Consider the following 21152-nt stretch of genomic DNA (forward strand, 5'->3'; position numbering starts at 1 on the left):
TTCTCAAATAAGGCTGAAGGAGCCTGAGTCTGTTCTGGCTTCACGTGTACTGTAAGTAAGCTTTACTGACATACATTTTTTAATTCCATTATTTTAAATTGTTTATGTTTAGTAGTGGATACTGGTTTATGTTATGGTTTGCCATATTTTATATTATTCAACTCCTTTCTTTAAAGCAGCAAACGGTTTTGACTCAAAATATACTTATTTAGTCCTAAATACCAATATCATTTAAGTCATATCAGAGAGATATCTGTGGAAATTAAAAGAAGTAGGATGTATTTTCAATTCAATTTAGCTCAAAATCAAAATCTTCAAATACTACTGCTGTGAAAAGGTGTATCAGTTTTTATTTTTATTTTTATTAAGCAGCACATCTAATAACTATTTGCAAAACCAATTTTTCATTTAACATGGAGAAGCTAACTGGGAACGGACCATCCACTTCAACAAGCCCTCATCATCAGTTGCTAGATAGTGGAGTGGTTTTCTTTGGGACTTAACCGGATCCAGATCACCCGCTCAACTACCTCTGGGCCCTGCGGTCAACTCGTCACATTCTGCGGTCCTCCGGCTCAGCTTCACCATGGTTCTGTGTGAGGACGGCGAGTGCAGCGTCTGCCTGTCTTCCTTCTCGCGGATGGACAGGGTCCCCCGGGTGCTCCACTGCAGACACACCTTCTGCGAGCCGTGCCTGGAGACCATGTCGCAGGCCAGGAACGGGCTGCTCACCGTGGGCTGCCCTTTGTGTCGCCGAGTGACCTGCATAGGGCGCGGCCTCAGCCTGCAGGAAGCCCTGTGGGTCAACAGCAAGCTGTGGGAGCTGATACCTGAGGATGCGGACGCAGAAGCCGAGGAGGAGGAGGAGGAAGATGGATGGAAACAAGTAGCTCAGGAGGAAGGGATGGAGGCTAAACAACAACCCTCGCTGCAGGCAGAATGGTGGGTTTGACAGTGTAAACAAACACATAAGTGGACATGAAGAGTAGAAACTCATACTGGTTTGCTGTTATTGGAGGTCCTTTTTTGGGGGGCACTTGCATTACTCGTTATAACTACTGAAAACGTTATGACCTTTGACCTCTTGTTTTTTCCCATGCTTTTAGCTTTTTCTTGTTTTTTGTTCTTTTTAAGTGCTTTAAGAGTAAAAAAGAACAGAAATTGAGAATTGTATCCCTTTAGAACAAGCGTTGAAGGATTTTAAGAACTGGACCTTGGATTTGATGAATTCCAGTCATACCTACCCACACACACACGTCAGTGTTAAGCTGCACTTTTGTCCACAAAGCTTCTCATTAGCACCTCAGCTCTGCAATGCCTCCTTTTGTGTTGTGGGAGTAAAAATCCGGTCTAACTCGGGGACTTTTACTTTCCAGTGCTTCCTCCAGGTCTGCCAGAACGATGCTCAAGCTGCCTGCGTTCTTCAGAAAGTTCAGTCTGACAAAGCAACACCAAGAGGGGATTGTTCCTGGCAGTAATGTGTAAGTTGTGACTTTGTGGTGAATGGCAGAAATAACAAGGAGACGTTTCGTGAAAGTGTGGACGAATCGTTTCTTTTGTTTTGTTTTTGAAGGGAAATGAAATCGTGGCGCAGGCTCTCAGCTGAAGACGCTGTTTAAAAAAGAGCCGGATCGAAGATGATGCGACAGTTCTCCTCCTGTTCCATGATGGCAGACGCCACTAGAAGACTCGACTCGTGGCCGTGAGGACCGAGAATCCATTTGTGTTCCTGTTAAGACATTGTTTTGTCCCCAGCCAAAGGTGCCCCGTCTCCCCCATTATTTATTCTAGGCTTAATTCTCCCAGCTGGTGCTGTGGGATTTGGTTCAGCTGTCCCAGTGGGACTCACACCCCGGGACCCCCTCGTAACAGATGGTCTCCTGAGGATGTCCCCTTTTGCATAGCCACTGCTGAACATTGAATATAACTTATTGTTCTTCTATTTATGACAGCTAGTTGACAAAGTATTTAATAAAAGTATTTTTGAAAGAATTTCCCTCTTTGTTTCTTTTATTTATTTACTAATGAACGCTGATCATACCATGTGGCTTTTGGGAGATGAAAGAATCATGAGCTCAAAGCAAAGACATGACAATTCTCTACTTTACCGTGTACATGATTTAGAACACGTTAAGTATTAAAGGGACTGAAATAAAGTGACGCCAGTAGGAGATTTCTGAGCGGCACAATGTGAATATTACTTTTGTGGGCTCGATAAGCAAACAAAGACGTGTCACAAAAGGCTCATTCAGCCATGAAAGGAGATTAAAAAACACCATTCAATGAGCATCTGGCAGGTTTTCCACCATGGCAGATATTAAAATACTGGATCATTACTTTCATTTATTCTTTTGTGTCACCATATGTGCACCTAAAAAGGTAAAAAAATATCCAGCCCAACGCCATTCTGAGATGAAGAGAGACTTAAACCCCAGTCCCGAGGTCACCGCTAAGTGTTTGTGTTTGGCGTCTCAGTCGTGTCGAGGTCATTGTTATTTGCCTGTTTGGAGACACGTGCTGGATGGAGCCAGACATCCGTTAGTTGTCACACTGGTTTGGTAGCCAGCTAGTTGTAACAGGTTTGTCTCAACTCTAAGCCTGTGAGATGCATATTTTGATTGACGGGGTGTTATTTTTCGCTCTCAGTACCATATAAGTGTTCCCACGGTTAAATATTATCCCAGTGACTGACATCATCTCCTCCGTGATGCCAGATGCGGATGCTGCGTCCACGTTTGTAAATGAACTGGCATCAGCCGTGTGGGCTGTCTGTCACAGCTGCAGGGTGGACTGCAGCAGGAGAGCAGCAACCCTGCGGAGAACCAAACAAAACAACGAGGGATTGTGAAAGTGGCACAGAACCAGTTTCAGCTTCGCAATGTATGTGTTGATCACTGGGATTAAAGGTTGGCACAGAACAGGAAACAACTCCCCGTGCGGGTTGGCAGTGGTGGAAAAGTACTCAGATCGTTTACTACAACACAAAAACACTTAATTTCATATCAGGCTTGTGTACTCAAAAGCTGACCTAAATAAAAGCAGACAAGTATTATAAGAGAAATGTATTGAAAGTACATGAATGTAGTCCCTGTAACTGTCAGATGTTTGATTTATAAAATATGAATCTGCAAAGTGACCAAAGTGAAGTTTCCCTCTAAAAAGTACCTCAAAATTACCTCAAAAGTACCTCAAAATTGTACTTCAGTGGAGTACTTGTGTAAATGTACTGAGTTACATTCCACCACTGCAGGTTGGTCTGGTCAGACTGACTCATGGGTCGGTTATCGGATCAGGCGCAGCAACACCCGGGAGGGATTCCAGAGGGGAGTCTTTGCAACAAACATGGTGCAAGACAGTTTCCAAAGTACTGTCCATTACACAAATCAATAGTACGATACATTCCTTTTTGAGTATGTGTATTTCACAACGTGTTTTGGAGTGGAATAAACTCAAATACCGTCAGTACTAATGTGTGTTTGCAAAATCTGAGGCGGGACTCGGCTAGAACTGTTGGATTGCGGACTTGGTAACGTTTGCAGATTTGTCACATGTTAATTTGGGATTAATTGCAAATCTGTTTGATAATATTCACCACTAAAGCACTTTACAACCTTTAAGTGGGACTTCATTTTGCTAAACTGCGTCCAACGGCTTGTTTTCGGCCCCAGGGCCCCCATGCAGGTTCATCCGGCCCTGGCCAATAAAGCAGGTAATTCCAATAACAGGAATTACCTCAAGTCATCGATCGAAACTGGCTATATTGTGTTATGTCACAAGAGAAACCATGCACGCTACAACATGTACAAAATACTTAACATTGACACAATTATTGCTTCATTACTGCACCAGTGGTTATGTGTTATGTATCACCACATTCCTGTCAGATGAACTCAAGCACCCCTTCATCGACACCACCCGCCATGTTCCAAGTGTGCCCGCTATCTCCGCCAGGATCGATAGTGTGTGTGTGTGTGTACGTCCGTGAGTGAGTGAGTGTGCACCTCTGTGTCTGTCCACGGCTAAACTCGCACTCTGCTGCAGCAAACTTCATATTTATTTCATATGATTGAATTGTAAATGTTGACATGATCACAGAATGTAGATATTACTCAGAGATTCAAGTAGTAATCACAGCTTGGTATCGTCTTATCTTAAAAGTTCAGGGGAAAAAAAGAATTGTGGACAACTTTGGTAATAAGACATCTTTATTAATCATTTGGAGAGACATGCTAGATCTCTGTACAGTGTGAATGGACAGCCAGCTCTGGACTGATCAGGTCCGCTGCACAGAGCTGTGATGGAACATACACTTCCCAAGGGAATGGCCATGGCCTCCATCCTCAAGTGCTCACCCCCATACCCTCCCTCCCCACACGACACACCAAGACTTTGTTGGTCCATTTCAAGGGAATGCTAAAAAGGGCCTCTAAAAGGGATTCTACTTTAATATGTAAGGGGAACAAACACAAAGGAAACGTCGACATCAACTGATTAATCATTTGTCTCGTTTAAAAATAAATACCCACCGAGTCATTTCTCAAAAAGTGCTCTCCTTACAAGGCTGTGTGGTTGGTAATGAGAGCAGTACATTCCTGTTTGGTGGTAATTAATAGGCAGCAACACAGAGGGTCGATAGGTTATTACCTATTTGTTCAGTTCGAGGGATTATAACTTGAAATGCAACCTGTCTTTGTCCTTCCCAAACCCACACCAGAGTGCTTTCCAGCCAATATCTCCCTTCGAGGTTCGATCCAACTCCGTCTCTTAGTCTTATTATTTGGCTCATTATGTGTGTTAGAAAGGCTCACTAGTTTTCACAAGAGTGCTCCCCTTTTTGGACACGTGTGAACAATCCATAAACGCTCGAGTCTAACTCTAAGACACAGTACCGTCTTCTGGAGATAAAGATTTGTTTTTTTTCATACCGTGTTTTCTAAGACTTACATTATCACTCTAATACTAAAACATATTCTTCAAAAAGTGCATTAAGATTTCACTTCAGAGACGAGTCAAATCAAAGTAGTGTTCACAACAATGGCTGACTTCACCACCAGTGTATGTTACGATACCTGGCTTTAAAAGACAAACGAATGAAACAACATTGCATAATGCCAACGTCAGTAGTCAGTTTAAACACAAGCAGCAAAGAAAACCTCACCTCAGTGGGGGACACGTCACGAGACAACCAGACTTGAATTCAGTGACTGTACATCGACAATGAAGCTTTTCATAACTTCACATTAACCTGAAAAGGTCTACGAGTGCAAAGTGGTCTTCTGTCAGGACTGTTTTAAAATGTTCACGTCTGTGTTGATCCCAGAACCAGCATTGAAGTCCACAGACCAGCACACGGGGGACTTTGTGTAGTAATCAGTACAGTAATCACAACCACCAAGATATCACACAACGCAACGGCAGATGTCATTTAGCTGTGGGAGTCTGGGGGGGGGGGGGGGGGGGGGGGGTCTATGACATAACGCAAACAAATGGTGACCTACGTGATGCCGTAATGTGGCGAGAATGTAACAGATTGGCAGTGGCCCTCCATGTGACTGCATTCTAACGTTGCCTATACGGAAAGCACACATTTACACGCACGACAAGGAGATATTCTGAAGTCAAGTATACAAAGTTCTCATAAAGAAAAAGACAGTCACTATCAGAGTGCAGTAAGTCACTGGTGTAATGTCACATTTACATATTCAAACTTGTGCACACTAGACAGTACCTATGCTCAAAAACCAGGCATGCATTAGATACTCAAGCGGTTCCTGTTCAACCAGCAGAACGCAGACGTATGGATCCCACAGGGGTTATTGGCAGGAGAGCTGTGATTGGCCCTTCAAACCTGAGGCTTTTTAGACTTAAAGGTTCTCTATCGAGAGGGGACATTTTGGTGGACCACCATGGGAGCTGATTTAGGAATAATACGTACGGTACTCAACGAGAGCAAAATCATTCTGTTTTCATCCTGTTTGACTTGTGCCATGAATTGCACACATGATGTTTGTCGGTTTAAAAACGTCATTAAAGTCAAGAGGTACAAGACTTTGAAAATATGTAATTAGAAAGACGACGCATCCATGAGTGGCGTTGGTGAAGTCTCCCGCTGAAGCTAAGGCCTGTGTGTTTCACACCAGGATGTACTCCAACAACGGGTCTCACTCGTTCTTTCCCTTGCCGGCCGTTAAAAAGAGTCGCTGGATGAAAAACACATGAAGTAAGATGACGTTACATCTATGCGAGTATATAGCCAAGTTAGCTAGCTAGCTAGCAAGTCAAAGTAATGGCCGTGTTGGTGGCCGTTGTGGGAGACCAGAGATGTAGTTTACTGAGCGCTTTTACACAAAACTAAATGGTACAACAACAAGCTACGACTTTTTTGACGTGTAAAATGATCTTTCAAATTGACAAACATCATATGTGTAATTCTTGGCACAATTCAAATGGGATCAAAAAGGTATTTGACCATTGTACATCATGTTTTCCAGAATACGGTCTCATTGAGGGACACTGCAAAGGGACATTTGCCTCTTCAGAGCATTTCTATTGCCTTCACACGGCACTCAACATGGCGACGGCTGGGCCGGAGGATGGCAGCTAACCGTGCCAACAGCATGAACAGTGCAAGCATAAGCAACTACCTGGGGGGGGGGGGGGGGGGGGGGCATTATCAGTTGTAGCACAAGCACAACCCCACTATGTAAACTAAGCACATAGAACCACATATTTGAACACAGAGGGAGAGTGACTCCATTCTGTGCTCAGGTAGACATTACTTCACTGTATCTCTACATACCAGTGTAGATAATGGTCGTTCGCTGCTATATTAATGCTCTGAATATCATATCGAACCCTTCAGATTAAAAGTGGTTCTGTGTTGGTAATGCACCTTGAGATGGTTATGTGTTGGTATGAATGGCTGTGTCAGGGGATAGATAAGGGTTTCACGTGACAAACATTTGGGTCATAATGTGGGGCGGACCTCTATTTTTGCCTGTAACAAGAGTGGGATCCATAAAAATAAGCCTAACACCATCTGTTCTTATCAAGCCCTCAAATACAGAGCAGAGTTGTTTGCATCTTATAAAAAAAAAAACCTTTCCAGAGAGATTTACCTGAATATACAAAAATACAAAAAAGAAACTGGGGAAACTTCCTTTTCTACTTAAAAAAAATGGTATCCACATCTGTAACTTGGGGTTCTTCTTTTACACATCTTTGTCTTTTTCTCGGTCTCTCTGTTTTGTTTTTTTGGCAGTTTCATTTACAAAGTAGGCTACACTACTTCTTGAACCAAATTCACATATTGCTAGTTCCAACCGATGAGCAACAGTCAGGTGAGGAGGCCAGATTCTCATCGTGCAAAGTCAACTGCAGGTTAACCAAAAGGAAGCAACAGAACATGCATGTGGCGTGAATGACGTTTCGTTTTTTGTTCCACGGCGGTGGCGAGTATTAACAGGAGCAGCCGCCTTCAGTGGTCTGGGGCTCCTGCGGTTTGTCCAACTTGATGTCGATCACTGGAGAACAACGTTAAGGAAGCTGTGGAAACATTTGCCATTGGATCAGCCACATGCACCTGAACAGATCAATTAGCTGGTGTGAATATTTTCAGAGAGGAAAAGCCGACGTGATCATTCAGAAAACTGAGGATACAATGGAGGACTGAAGTACCACTTTACTACCACTAGATGGGGCTATTTCCCCACGAATCTATTGAAGGCATCAACAATAATCAGGAATCGATTTCTTTGTCCTTCAGCTAAACAGGAAATCCTCTTTTCTGTTAGTAATAATGAGAATGGATGTCGTTGGCACTGCTGTGCTACAATTAAAGCTGATGAACTATTGTGTGTTAATGAGTTGCTGTAAGTCAAAATGACTGCAGCTGTTGTTGTTGTTGTTTTACACAATTCAGAAAAGGTTATATTTCCAGTCAATCCTCCAGAGCATTTGTATTTTCACACATTTTGGGGAAAGACCTGCTCTGATTTAAAGGAGACAATTAGTGTATCATGCCTCCATCATCCTACAGCTGGTGAGCGTGGCAGCACGGCACCTTTATTATTCACCTTTCTTGTAAAATGTATGCATGTATAAGGAGCCGGGCCCACGAACACTGTGGCCTACATATTGTATACCAGGGAGTGTGAAACAGTCCCACTGGGGCTTTTCAAATGCCCGTCCTGCAGTGGCTGGTGCTGTTAAATGCAGCGGGTTGATGTGTGTGTTCGCATATGTTAAGGAAGCATTTCATCACGACGTGCTGACATTTTAAGTCTTTAAATGCAAACGTATACTTGAGCACTCCTACTCGGATTGGCTCCCATCTGGAATCTGGAGGCCTCATCATTACCAAACCAAATGAGTCGACTAAATAGAGCGGTCCTCTGACACCAGTGTGCGTGTGTGCAGGTACAGTATACAGCATCTCCTGAACAGTGAGTAATGAGCCCCATTTCTGTGCCAGCAGTAGTAGCATATGCTTCATATTGTCGCTGTGTGGAGAAGTTGTTCAGGAAGTTAATAGCTTGAAACGGCTTTTAAACAATAGATGGGCGGCTTGCAGCTGCAATAAACATCTGCCGAACATTGTCTGCCAGAAGAAACCTTAATAACCGGAAATCAAAACTACATTATTTGATTTTTGCAGCCACTTGGGGGCAGCGCAACCAAGCTGCAAACATATATATGAATAATAAAAACTCCTTCCAAACAAAATCTATGAACTAAACCACAAAGTTGCTGCCTTTTTTCCTGATGTCCATGAGCCTGGCGGGACTCATTTTGTTCTCTGGCTCTCTCTCATTAACGTGGATGACCCCAGCACCTGATCTGGGTCAAGCAGCCTCTTCACACTCCCTGTGGCCTCACAGTGGTGATGATACCCGGTGATCCTTCAGGAAATTGTTCTCAGACAGAGAGCAGAAGACTGTGCCCCACAGGCCCCGACATCCACCATAAATCAGCCTGACCCAAACACAGGGAACACAGAGTACTGTAATGACTTCCTAGAAAAACGACTCAATCTAGGACCTGTTTAAAAAAGACAAAAAACAACAAGTGAAGCTACAGTGAGAAAACGTGAACTTTTCTTGTCTCTAAGTGTTAAATCACACTTTTGTTGGTTACTTTTGTTTGCTTTCTGTATTTCACAGTCCATGGATCGTTGCTTAATGGCCTTTACACACCAGGGCTGTTATTTTTTCTTTTCGTGTCATTAATTCGCAACTTTCAGTTTTTCTGAGCTTTCGCAACGTGATGAAGGTATCGACCAATCACGTTCTGCAGAACAGACACACGTGTTAGTGTACAACAACCAGGCCTCGACGCAAGAGCGTCAAGCCTCGGAGCAAATATGACATAGCGATGCCACTGGGCCTGAAAGACTTTCTCCCCAGAGCCTTACATTGGGAAAGAGACATCTAAAACTCATCGGATCATTTCTTTAAAGTAAATCAACTTCCAAGTACGAACACTTGAGAATGAAAGGAAACGCTTGTGTGCATGCTCTATGGGCCTTATAATGTGGAATATGTGGAATATCCGGTTCTCTTTATACATCCATGACAACAACACGGAGGAAACAAAGTCCTAATCGAGAAGACAAACTTTACTCCTTCTTTCACAATAACAGCCCTAGACGTATACACTGTGTAACTGTTTCCAAGAGGTGACTCAAATTCACTCGGAGCGTTTCACTGAAAAGAAACTCAATGAAATAGCTCACAGTCGCTGAGGCTGTACAACAGTTTACCTCAGACAGCTGCTCTGAGTCAATAGGACCCTGGGAGTGGGTCCTCTGCAGACACTAATCTATTCACATGTCGAAGAAGTATTGCAACTGTTGCAAATTTGCATCGCTGCCAGTGTGAATAGCTTTGATGCATCATATAATATTTGGCATTTTCGTGTTGCTTATTCGTCAAGCCCCCAGTGTAAAGGCCTTAACATGAAGAAGAATGTAAATATCCGGTGATCCGTGCTTTATTAAAACAGCCACATTCAGGCTCTATAACACGTATGTATCCTGCTCCAAGCTCGTTCCTGCGCTTCTCCCAGTAAAATCAATACGATTCGCAATGCAATAACAACAGGAGAGCTGCTCCATTAACTGACAATGACAGCAGAGGCACAGAGCTGCTGAGGAACTGGCATCACCTGCCATCCATCAGCACACCTCCACCGCACACAGCTCTCCCCCACATCCATTATGCCTCATTAAAGATAGAGATTCAAAAAAAGGAAAAAACGGAAGCGAGATAAAGGTAATTGGCTGGATGTGAGTGATGCATTATAGCCAGGAAATATGTCAGACTGCAAAAAAAAAGAAGCAAAGGGGCCATGCCCACAGTTCAGAGGGCTGTTAGGCTACCGAGTTTATTATCGAGGCCGTGCAGTTTGCAAAGGCTGGACGGCTCCCAGTAAATGATGAGTGGGTGATCATCAGAGATGCTCGGGGAGACAAATGTAGGCATTCCTTCTCTTCACCAAGGTCAGCATCTACTTGTGCTCGAGTTGGAGCAGATGAACGCTGCAGTGCTGGCGAGACGGCTTATTAGAGAACGAGTAATGACAATGCTATATGCACATAGTACAAAAAAAAAGGCAATTTCAGAATTCACCCACAGTTACCATAGAGATGGCACCTCACTTTGTGTGTTGACGAGGATGTGAAGGACTAGCGCTGTCAGAGGAGAAACAGCGACGACTTGAAATGCTGCCGGTTTACTGTATGCACAGAAGAAAAAGGCGTCTTTCAGGGACAGCAGCGTTTGCATTCGACGACAGCAGAAGTCTTGGATACGGCTCAGTGTGAAGTAGAAAAGATAGGATGAGGACTTCTCTCTAATGGGTCTGAGAAACGTCCTGTTAAGTTTTCTTCAGTGTCACATTACTCCAGTGATCAAATTTATTGATATACGGAACTCCAAATTTGAAGTGTAGTGGAAGCGTTGTAGTGTGGACGGGCAGAAACGGGCACCTTTGAAAACCATGATGCAGGACAAGCCATGTTTGTTACTTGAATGAGTCTTAGCCGTCATGATGTGTCCTTCCCCGATTAGTCACGCCGCCGGAAGAAAACAAACAACATTAGCCTCGATTATCGATCGACTACCAGGTTAATTCAATGTGGATGACGGATTACAGGCGCGGCTGACCTTGTTGTCTATACTAGCAGCTGTTGTGCAGTTTAATTCTGCATTTTATAATTCTACTACTGCTGACATGTGGAGGAAGCAGCTAATATTGGAGCGATATGCGAGTCCGTGTCCTACAGAGTCATCAGCCCTACAGAGCGGACATTTAAAGTCACGGTTTGCTGCTCCGAGTAGGGCGATGCACACAAAATGGAGGACTTTTCTTATCAAAGCTTATTTTTGTTCTGCACAACGATTGTGAAGTTCACGGTGAAACTGTAAACGAACAAAAGCATAAATGCTCTCCAGTACGACAGACCCTTCCAGCGACACGGCAGAGCTACGAGACAACAGACAACAACGAAACCGAGAAGAAACTCAATCTAAATAGTTTTAAATGCTTCGATTACAGTGACTACAGAACTGTACACGGTCCAACCAGTGTCTAAAGGGCTTTCTTCCACAATCAAACCAATCAAAGTGGAGTGCAGATATATTATGTGTGGAATGCCTCTTTAAAATGCAGACTACAGGTTGCTTTATTGTTACCCACGTCTGATATGTTTACAGATGGACTCAATGTGGGGGAGGAGCCAACACAGCCTGACTGCTCTCTTCAGTCACGGATTAAAATGACTGCTGAAAGCGGTCTCAGCTGCTGTATTTACCTCCTTTGACATCAGATATGAACACTCTGGAGTCAGATCGCTCCTTCAATGTGATCACAACAAAATAAATTCTCCAAGACTGAAAAACCATCCAAGATGCTCTCAATGACTGTGTGATATTTAAATGATTTTGCAGTGTGAAAAGCTCCTTCCTGAAGAACAGAAAGTTAGAGTTGTGTGTTAGGAGAGTGAAAAAGGCTGCAGCCCACTGACTAATCCTCCACAGGTGGAGCAGTGACATGCTCAGATGACAGCAGCAGATATGAGGTGCCAGTCAGCAGTCTGCAGCAGCACCACGGACGGATGGCAGGACAGCGAGGCTCCTGCCGCTGGTTTAAATGAGCCAACCTGCCTACCAACGCTAAACCAGTTAGCAAGAGTGCCGTGGTAAAATCACATTTAATTGGGCACTGATGCTATCACATGAAGACTTAAATGAGAAAATGTTTCCTCTGAGCTTAAGCGGTTGGAATATTATTATTAAAATAGGTGAATGAAATGTAAATGGGTCAAAGGATACTTCCTTCTTTGCTTGTTTCTTGCATACTCTCCATTCCCGGAAGAGCAGCGGCCACACGCCGGAACAGCTGGAAAGACAGAAACAGAATGAGGGCATGTTATTCTCATGTGAGGTGAAGATAATATGCAGCGACCCAGATAACATCCACACATTTGTTTTCTAATTTCAAATAGAAGTATCATCATATGTGCTTGTCAGATAACTACATTCAAATCAAAGGTCCCTGCTTCACATTAATACATGTACATACATGAATGGCTTATATCACTGTAGCTTTAGCATCTGTTCCTTTGCTCTTTTGAGTATTTGTATTGTAAAATTCAGTCTTTGCAAAGAATTAAAAAATAAGTAAAATCATCAATCATCTCAATTTTGAGGAAACACAACAAAAGAAGTCATGTGTATGTGATGATTTGACACATCTTCCAGTGGCATTGATGCTGACACTTCATCTCAGTGGATAGCGCTGACACAGCCAAACAGCGTGAACGCGGCGGCCTTCGGAGGCAGCACTGTGACCTTTGTCTTAAAGGTTTCACACCACTCTGCTCCATCCTGGCATTTCGCTGTCAGAGGTAAGGTGAAGAATAGCCTCCTCTGTCTCAGAGAGGCGCCTGCCAGCAACACCATTCACTGACCGACACAATGCAGCTCGCCTTCTTCTCGCTACTTATTAACTCAACAGGCAGTCGTTGTTTGTGACCACAAACATCTGCTCAGAGACAAATCGCTGCTGTCGGACCGGGCTCCGTTTCCCTTTGCATCTGGAACCCACTGAGGTAGAAGTGTACTGACACCAATCATGCATGCTTAAGAAAAAACACTTCCAGAATCTATGATGGTATTTCTGTAGTTGCATGAGTCAACCAGAATGGCCTGGGATTCCCTCTTAAAGACGGATGTCATCATCAGACAGGTGAACTCACCTGTTTGACGTTGTAACCCGTCTTGGCGCTGGTCTCTATGAACATGACGCTCAGCTCTTTGGCCCTCTGTTCGCCTTCCTCAATTGTGATTTGCCTGTGAAGAAGAGGAGAGTTATCATCAAAACGTTGCAGATTAATGCATTACAAAATGATAGCAAACAGTTGACAGTCCGTGGGCACGAAGCGGAGGCTGAGTTCCTCACATCGACAGACAACAGAGACAAAGACTCGCAGTAAAGCTCACAATCTGCAGCTGAAGCTGCTGTTATTCTAGGCTGGTGAGGATACACCAGACTTAATTAGCTAATGACTGAGAATGATTAGTTATATTGCCTTGCGAGACATTAATGACGGCCAATTTGCATCCAGTTTTAATGAATCTGGCAGCTTCCGTTTGGCTCTCGCTGTGACGCGGAGACTGTGTCAGGTGTCCATTAAAGCAAGCGGAGAGATCGGAGCAGTCCTGCTGACTCGGCAGCAGCTGGTTCGTTAAGACGTCTGGCTTAAATCAACCTGCCGCTAGTCTGCTGAGAAGACAATGACGTCACCAGAATGTTCCTCTTAACACAAAGGACATCTACCGTGTACAAACAAAATAACTTTGACTTTTAACGAACCCCCTAACTGGCTGTAAGGCCAGTCTAAACATACCCACAACAACAACTTCTCCTGTTGTGCGGAGCCTCAAACAGAGCAGCATCGTGCTCCTCCTTTGCATCACAGCGCAGAACAAAGAGAGATTCAGTCTTTGTGAGCTGAGGAAGAAGAAGTTTCTGCAGCGAGAAGAGAAAACACTGCACAGGAGATGTATTTACATAATATCTCCAGCTGAGAGAGGTGCACCAGTGCTGCTGTGGCTATTTCTGGATGCACTCGTCTTCAGTTCCAACTTAAACACCACCGAGGCTTATTCATCATCAGACAACAATGGGTGTGAAACACAGTATGTGGCATCCTAGCAACGTTCATGCACGCTAGAGCAGCTCTTACTTTAGCCACTTGAGCACAACAAAAATATCAATTTCATCTTCATTTTTTACTCCCCTAAAGGGCATTCACTTGTCTTAACTTAACTTTGATAATGATACATCCCTATGGAGGCCTTTCCATTGTTTTTAAATAGTCCGATTCTTCACTCACATATCAATTCAAACCAGAGTTCTTCTTTAGTTTAGAGGGTATGATTTAAATTTGGTCTTATATTTATTATTGTTATTATCTACCCAACTGTTTTGGTAAATGTTTTGTAAAAGTTTAATGGAATCTAAAGTAAAGAGGTTCAAATCAAAGTATGGTTTACATTTTGTACTACCTTGTCATCTGCAAGTGACTTCATCATTTCAAGTGTTGATTCTAAAAATAAATCTTATTTCTGTGAATATATATATATATATATATATGGGATCAAATGATAACATCCCAGCCCATAGTTACCAACCCACAGAGAGTTATTACTCAGCTCTGCAGATCTTTTTAGCTTTCATAGTTTTAGTTTTATGGCCCCAAACTTTACTGCTTCGGTTCAGCAGCAGCAGGGAGCTGTGATAAATCCACAGTGCACTACCGGCTTAGCACCAAACATGGACAGACATGGTTAGCGGCTAGCTGGTGAACATAGTGGAGCGTTTAGCTGCAAAAGAACCTGACATTTCCCCTCAGGAATAAGTGGAGACAGAAACACAGCGAAAAACTGCAAGTATTGGACTTACAGTACAGTTGCCGAATAGCAAAATGAATGCTAATGCTGCTCTAGTTCTGCAGCTGTAAACCGTAACTGAAAACGATCCACCAAAGTATTGCAGTAGGAGTATAGAAAAAGTCAGCGTGCAGCACATCAAGCTCCTCCTGGTTGATGCTGCCTGGTGTACGATGCATACTTGGTTTCTCTGATCCAGGGCTCCGGGGACTCTGCAGCACCTACACTGTGCATACTCCAACTCCCCTCGGTACTTAGCATTGGGAGAAGCTCCACCATGTATGAACAAACCAACAAAACAAAGAGGGAGTCCAGCTGACGGAGGTGCTGCTCTGGAGTAACTGATAACCACATTGCACCATGTCAGAGTAATGCAAAGCCCTCAAATCTCTGCTTCTTCTCAGTGATGTCTGAGGTGGGGTTAGATGTGTCAGGGCTGATCAAGTGGACGACAATGGAAGTCCAGAGATACCAACAGCTACCTAGAAACAGACCCAGAGACAAACACAGGCCATCCCTGCCAGACTTGCATCTCTCCTCACTGAGGTGTTCCAAGTCATTTTTCAATGTCAGCCAAATTATTTACAGTGCTGTCAGATCAGGTGCCAAGTCATGTCCTCCGACACTGACATACGATGCACACGAGCTACTTATCCTTCTTCATTTGGTGTATATTCTGACATTGTCACATAGTGAATCCAAATAGACTAGTCATTATCAGTTCTGACAGAGTAGCATCACGGTGCCCACAGTGACACCAACAGTCATCATCTCTTGTATGTGCAACATTTACTGGCTCAACCACATTTGCACGAGGTAAAAAAAAACTGTGGGGTGCTGTCGTTAAAGAAAATAGGAAAAAAAATTGATATTTGTTTCTGCACTGATTTGGGAAAAAACCTGTCAGGGTGATCCACACAGCGATACGGCTGACTCAGCGGTAGGAAGGAGCCAATTAAGAGGAGATGCAGAGGTTATGTTAACACAGTAAAGAGCCGTAACTTCTTTACCAGGGAACATTTACTGGAGTTTTAACTTCCAGACCACATTAAGACCCAACTGCAGTCATAAATGACCTACACATGAAAGTGGAACGGTTCAGTTCACTGTTTTTCTGGAGTCCAACAGTTTTTTAAATAATTTCATTTAATACCACAGCTGCTGTGGATTAATACCACAGCTGTGGTAGTCCTGGTGTTAATGGAAACCCATAGGGGACTCTATTAAGATGATAATGTAATGAAAAAGTAATTCCCCAATAGCATTACAATTCTACACATACTTGTGCTATTTAAGTACGAAATTAAAATGCAATAATCCTTCATTCATTATTATTGATTATTGCATTTTCACATACACATCTGGGCGTGGATTTAAACGAAACAGGAAAAGCTGTTCGACATTTCCCTGCTCTACAGCGGACAATATTCAAATGTTGATTCAAATTAGAAAATGACAATGCAACGAAAACAATGTCACCTGATTTTCTGTTTTTGAAAAATGAAAAATGAATATTTATATTGAATAATAAATGTATATTTAAAAATGAAAACAACACCTGACCTTTCATTTCAACAACTTAACCTGCCGTACAGTGGACAATGTTTTTTCCACTTAAATTTGAAAATGTGAATTAAAGTTTGAACGTTGACTGTACAGCGTGGTACAACTTCAGAAATGAAGTGTCAAACTGCTTTTCTATTGTCATTCTAATATGGTCATTGAACACCTATACAAGCATATATCATTTCAATAAAGTCCCCCTTGGGCTTCCATATGCTTTGATGTCATCTTAAATATGCTCCCTGCTACATTGAGAAACAGACGTGATACTTACTGTACCTTCACAATCTCAATCTCAAAAACAAAAGCTCCTGCCTTTGGTCTGTTGTCATGGCAGCCATGAACATTTATCGACGGATGCAGCGAGATGCATCTTGTAAACTGCCATCTCAGCAATATTCTTATGCATGCCCTTCAGTCAATGACACGTTGTTTCGCAGACACAAGAATGCCAATGGCAACTTCTTTCTGCTGCTCCTCGACATCCTCGACATGTTAACGATGGAGACGTTACTTCTTCTGCTCGGGCACATGATGCTGACAAGAGGAATTCAATTATGTGTGATGATTTATGCATGGGTCCTCACCACATGAGGACACATAATTTGAGATCATTCTCCCCTGAACACTTTAACAAACCCAAAGAACAGGATGTAATCTGAATCTATGCAAGAGGATCAAACCAAATCACTCTACAGCACGCCACCACACCAACTTCTACCATAGTGGCCCATTGTTTCCTTAAAATAACACCAAGATCAGTCAACCAGACCAGGAAGTAGATGGTCAGCTGTTTTAGTAAAGTGTTGACTTGGTAACAACTCGGATAAAGGATGTCCCAGAGGACTGTCGCCACGCAAGACAAGAGAACAGCAATAATACAGAACAAAAATAGATTACTGGACTGCTGACTTATGCTCAGAAATATGCTACCAATGACAACTAATGAGTACTCTTGATGTATGCTGCATGTTTGAAAGACCAGAAACAAATGCTTTGTTGTATACAGGCCATCCATTCGAGCGTACCCAAAAGGTTCTGTCAGGCCGAGCGCACCCAAGGAGCGCTTGAGCGGACACCATCCCTTCATTTCTAGCGCCATCTGCTGGAACAGTGCGCATTTGCCGTATCCCACAGCTCAAGGCCGTGTCCCAGCCTTCATTCAGTAGCCTTGGCTCAGGCACAGCGTTACTCTTGAGCTAAATACCAACGTGGGCATGCTCACAATAACAACCATGCTGCTCTTTAGCAGGTATAATGTTTGCCACGTTCACCATCTTACTTTGGTGTGTTAGCATGCAAACGTTTCTCTAATTCACGTTCTGGAGCGCAAACCTCGCCAAGGCAGGAGCACACGGTGCTGAAGCAGTCGCTGCACATATGCAGGAATAAAGTACATCAATAGTGCATGTTTTTTATTTGTGTTAACTACTCTACACTGCCTTTTTTGGATGGTTCTGTCTTTTTAAAAAGATAATGCAACACAAGAGACTTCCTGGTAAAAAAAAATAATCTAACAGAATCAATAAAATTCTGCTTATTTCCTACACTTCTTAAAGATGTCAGGATTAGGACTTTTACATGAAAACAGGAAGCAGCATTGGAACTAAAGACATTTTACTGATGACTTTGCATCTGTATTCCATCTCGAGCAAAGAAAAGACACCATTCATGCATTTTGGCACAAGCTATTTTATGGTTCAATTCTCCCTTTATACTTCTGCTTCATGTCATCTGTTTCAAATCAATTTCTTTCTCCTTCTCACCTACATTAAACATCAGCATGTTCTCGCCCTTTCCTCACTATAGAGTGACATCAATTATATACGTACATATGTGGATGAAAAAGTAATTCCTTTGTGCACAGCGGTCATGATCGCTCGAGTGTCACCAGGGGCTAAACCACTGAGTCATTCCAACAAGCAAGCAATCATTTCCCCTTTCAAAGCAAGATGAGCAGCTGAGTTGCCTAATGTTCCACCGTAATTACTATGACAACACTAAACATAACCTGTTATGCTTATGAGTGCATTCACTTCCATATTTGATATATAAAAGAGCAAATGTTAATGTCTCATACCTGTCTTCATAAGAGACTGAGGTGGCATTATATTAAATTCATATGTTAAATTAAGGAGTTATTTTGGTCCCAAGATAATCAGTTCTGTCTCATTAACATATAGATTTGTTCAGCAAAATGCTCCGACATCTAATCAAACCATCTCCTCTGTGGGGAGTCAGTCTGATGTTTTGTTCTCGAGGTGCTCGGCTGAATGTTCCCGCTGACGGACAGATGGACGGACTGATACCGCACATCATGGTTGCCATGGTGTCAAAACATGAAAGGAGATGCTGACTAAAAAAAAGGCAAAAACGCGCTGCAGGTGCTATTGCAGGAGCTGTTGCAGGAGGCAGGTTTCGTCTGTAACATACACACCTCTTATCTGCCAGGTCTGTTTTATTGCCGACGAGCATGATGATGACATCACTTCCTCTCTCTGTTCTCACGTCCTCGATCCATTTCGACGTCTGCTGGAAGGAGTTCACATCTGTCGAGGAGGAGAGACGAAGCGGAGTCAAATTAAAGATGCGGTTTGAGCAACTGCAGCAACATTCAATGCGCTGACACGTCTCCTGCTGCCACTGCTCGAAACAAATCGATTAACCTTTCATCACGACTTTTAAACACTGACATGCTCGGTGTTTCTATAACAGGCAGGAAATAATCTGTGGATACAAAATGTATCCAACAAGTTGTTTCACCTGCTGCTGCTAAGCTGCTGCTAAGATATTAATTCAAGAAACAAATCTCGCAAATCCTGACGCTGCGATATCAGCTGATGGATGATGCTGGACGATAAATCCGTGCACAGCTCTGTAGCATGTTGAAGATCTTCATAAATCCCTCTGACCTTGCCAGGTCTATTGAGTATGCAGACTTGCTGACATGCAGACTTAGAGTCGTATTGTATTCATGGACTGGGAAGTTGATGAGACAGGCCCCACGTCTTTTTCAGGGTGAAAAAAAGAGCATGGTTTTGGGGGATGGTAACCCATAATTTTTCCATAAAATCAGCAATAAAATTCACTACCTGAGGGCAGCCATATTACATCAAGTGCAATTGGCTCTTTTAAACGATTAAATAAAAGCCACAGACAGATTTGAGAGGAAATAAAGGTCATCCTGTCACGGAAAATGATAATAATTCCTCACAATACTGGATATAACCTCTATGGATGAGCAAAGACCACCTTCTAAAAACTACAGTTGAATAATTCTGTTTCAGTTCCTGACTACTGTGAAGCAGAATATATTAGCAGGGCGATGTATTCAGGATAAACGGTTCTTTCTATAAGGCATTAATGTATAAAGCATAAAGGGCGTCATCATCGAACCTTCTCCCTTTCTGCTTAATCCTCCAAGAAGAACACAGGACATGTACCGGTAGCTAAGAGCCTTTAAAGTGGCAAAATCTTTTATATAAATCTCTGTTATGATTGAGCCTGTGGCCCACTGATGAAAGTACATTTTGCAGTATCTATGGCGACATTCCCAAGAAAGATGCTGTATTAAGTTACTGCTAATGCAAACATTTCCTGCCGCGTCACAGTAAAATCATTTCACCGACGAAACAGGAGTTGAATCTCATTACGGAGTCACAGGAAACGTGTTAAAAAAAGCATCTCCATAACAAGACACGGGCCATTTTCTGCCTTCAGTTTGAAACGTTGCAGGGAGCAATTGAACATGAAGGAGCAGCCACAGTGAGCTGTTAGATGTGGATATCACATCTCCAACTTCTGAGCGAGCTAACCAACTACTTTCACTTTCTCTGTTGGCAGGCTCGAGCCGTGTGCAGCATAAAATCACATCACGGTTGCTCATCACTTTGAATAATAGAAAAAAGGCCAATTATTGCCCGACTTCTTAATTAAACAACAGTTTGTTCTGCTGCCCCCAGTGTTGTTGGACCTGTTGTATTTAACTGCATTTGTTGTTACCACTTAATCAAGCAGGAATGAAATCCTGCCACCTTATCAAGAGGATTTGAGAAGGGGGAAGCAATAAGTCTCATCTCAATGTGCAGTGGATCCAACTTCTCTTTTGGGAAATCTCAAAGAGATATTTGTCAAATCTGAGCCAGTGAAGGTTTTGGCCTTTGAGTCAGAGAAAGGTGAACTCTGGTTACCTGTGTTGACAGTAAAGCGGTAAAAAAAAGACGTTAGGATATTCAAATATGTCATCAGGGACACTGACTTGTAATGTCGTAGACCACCACGGCCACAGTGGAGTCCCGTATGTAACTGGGGATGAGGCTCCTGAAGCGCTCCTGTCCCGCTGTGTCCCAGAGCTGCAACCTCACCTGGGGTTCAGAGAGAGACAGCTGAGGAGACTGAGATTATTCAGATAGTCAGAGAGCCCCGAAACAGTCGGCTCCCTCCACACACACACACACACACACAGACAACAGAATAATGGCACAAACAGATGTGCGTCTGAGGGTACTCAGCGCGAGGTTCACACTATTATTTATACAAGTGGACTCCTCGTGATGACACATCCAAGGCCGTACTGCTGTATGAAAAGATTCCTCGAGGTAAACAGACGTGCAGACACATTGCATTCATCGACAT

At 43.1% G+C, this 21152-nt stretch overlaps 1 protein-coding gene and 1 long non-coding RNA gene across 2 annotated transcripts in view; one reads left to right on the forward strand and one right to left on the reverse strand.

Moving 5' to 3' along the window:
• The first annotated feature begins 802 nt into the window (after positions 1-802).
• On the forward strand, positions 803-1786 carry LOC306776367. Its single transcript, XR_013771914.1, has 3 exons — positions 803-942; positions 1377-1481; positions 1574-1786. It is a non-coding gene; the product is annotated as an uncharacterized lncRNA (long non-coding RNA).
• Positions 1787-6710: 4924 nt separating this feature from the next.
• rab6ba (RAB6B, member RAS oncogene family a) overlaps positions 6711-21152 on the reverse strand; it is a 43992-nt gene continuing 29550 nt past the window's right edge. Inside the window, exons 4-8 of the mRNA XM_079266930.1 lie at positions 20776-20881; positions 18955-19066; positions 13259-13352; positions 12333-12399; positions 6711-7523 (exon numbers count right to left, since the gene is read on the reverse strand). Of these exons, the coding sequence (XP_079123056.1) occupies positions 7459-7523; positions 12333-12399; positions 13259-13352; positions 18955-19066; positions 20776-20881 (444 nt within the window). The 3' untranslated portion in view covers positions 6711-7458. The remainder of the gene's footprint in view (positions 7524-12332; positions 12400-13258; positions 13353-18954; positions 19067-20775; positions 20882-21152) is intronic.

This window comes from Melanostigma gelatinosum (genome assembly GCF_949748355.1).
Source record: "Melanostigma gelatinosum genome assembly, chromosome: 4".
In the NCBI taxonomy this organism is placed as follows: Eukaryota; Metazoa; Chordata; class Actinopteri; order Perciformes; family Zoarcidae; genus Melanostigma; species Melanostigma gelatinosum.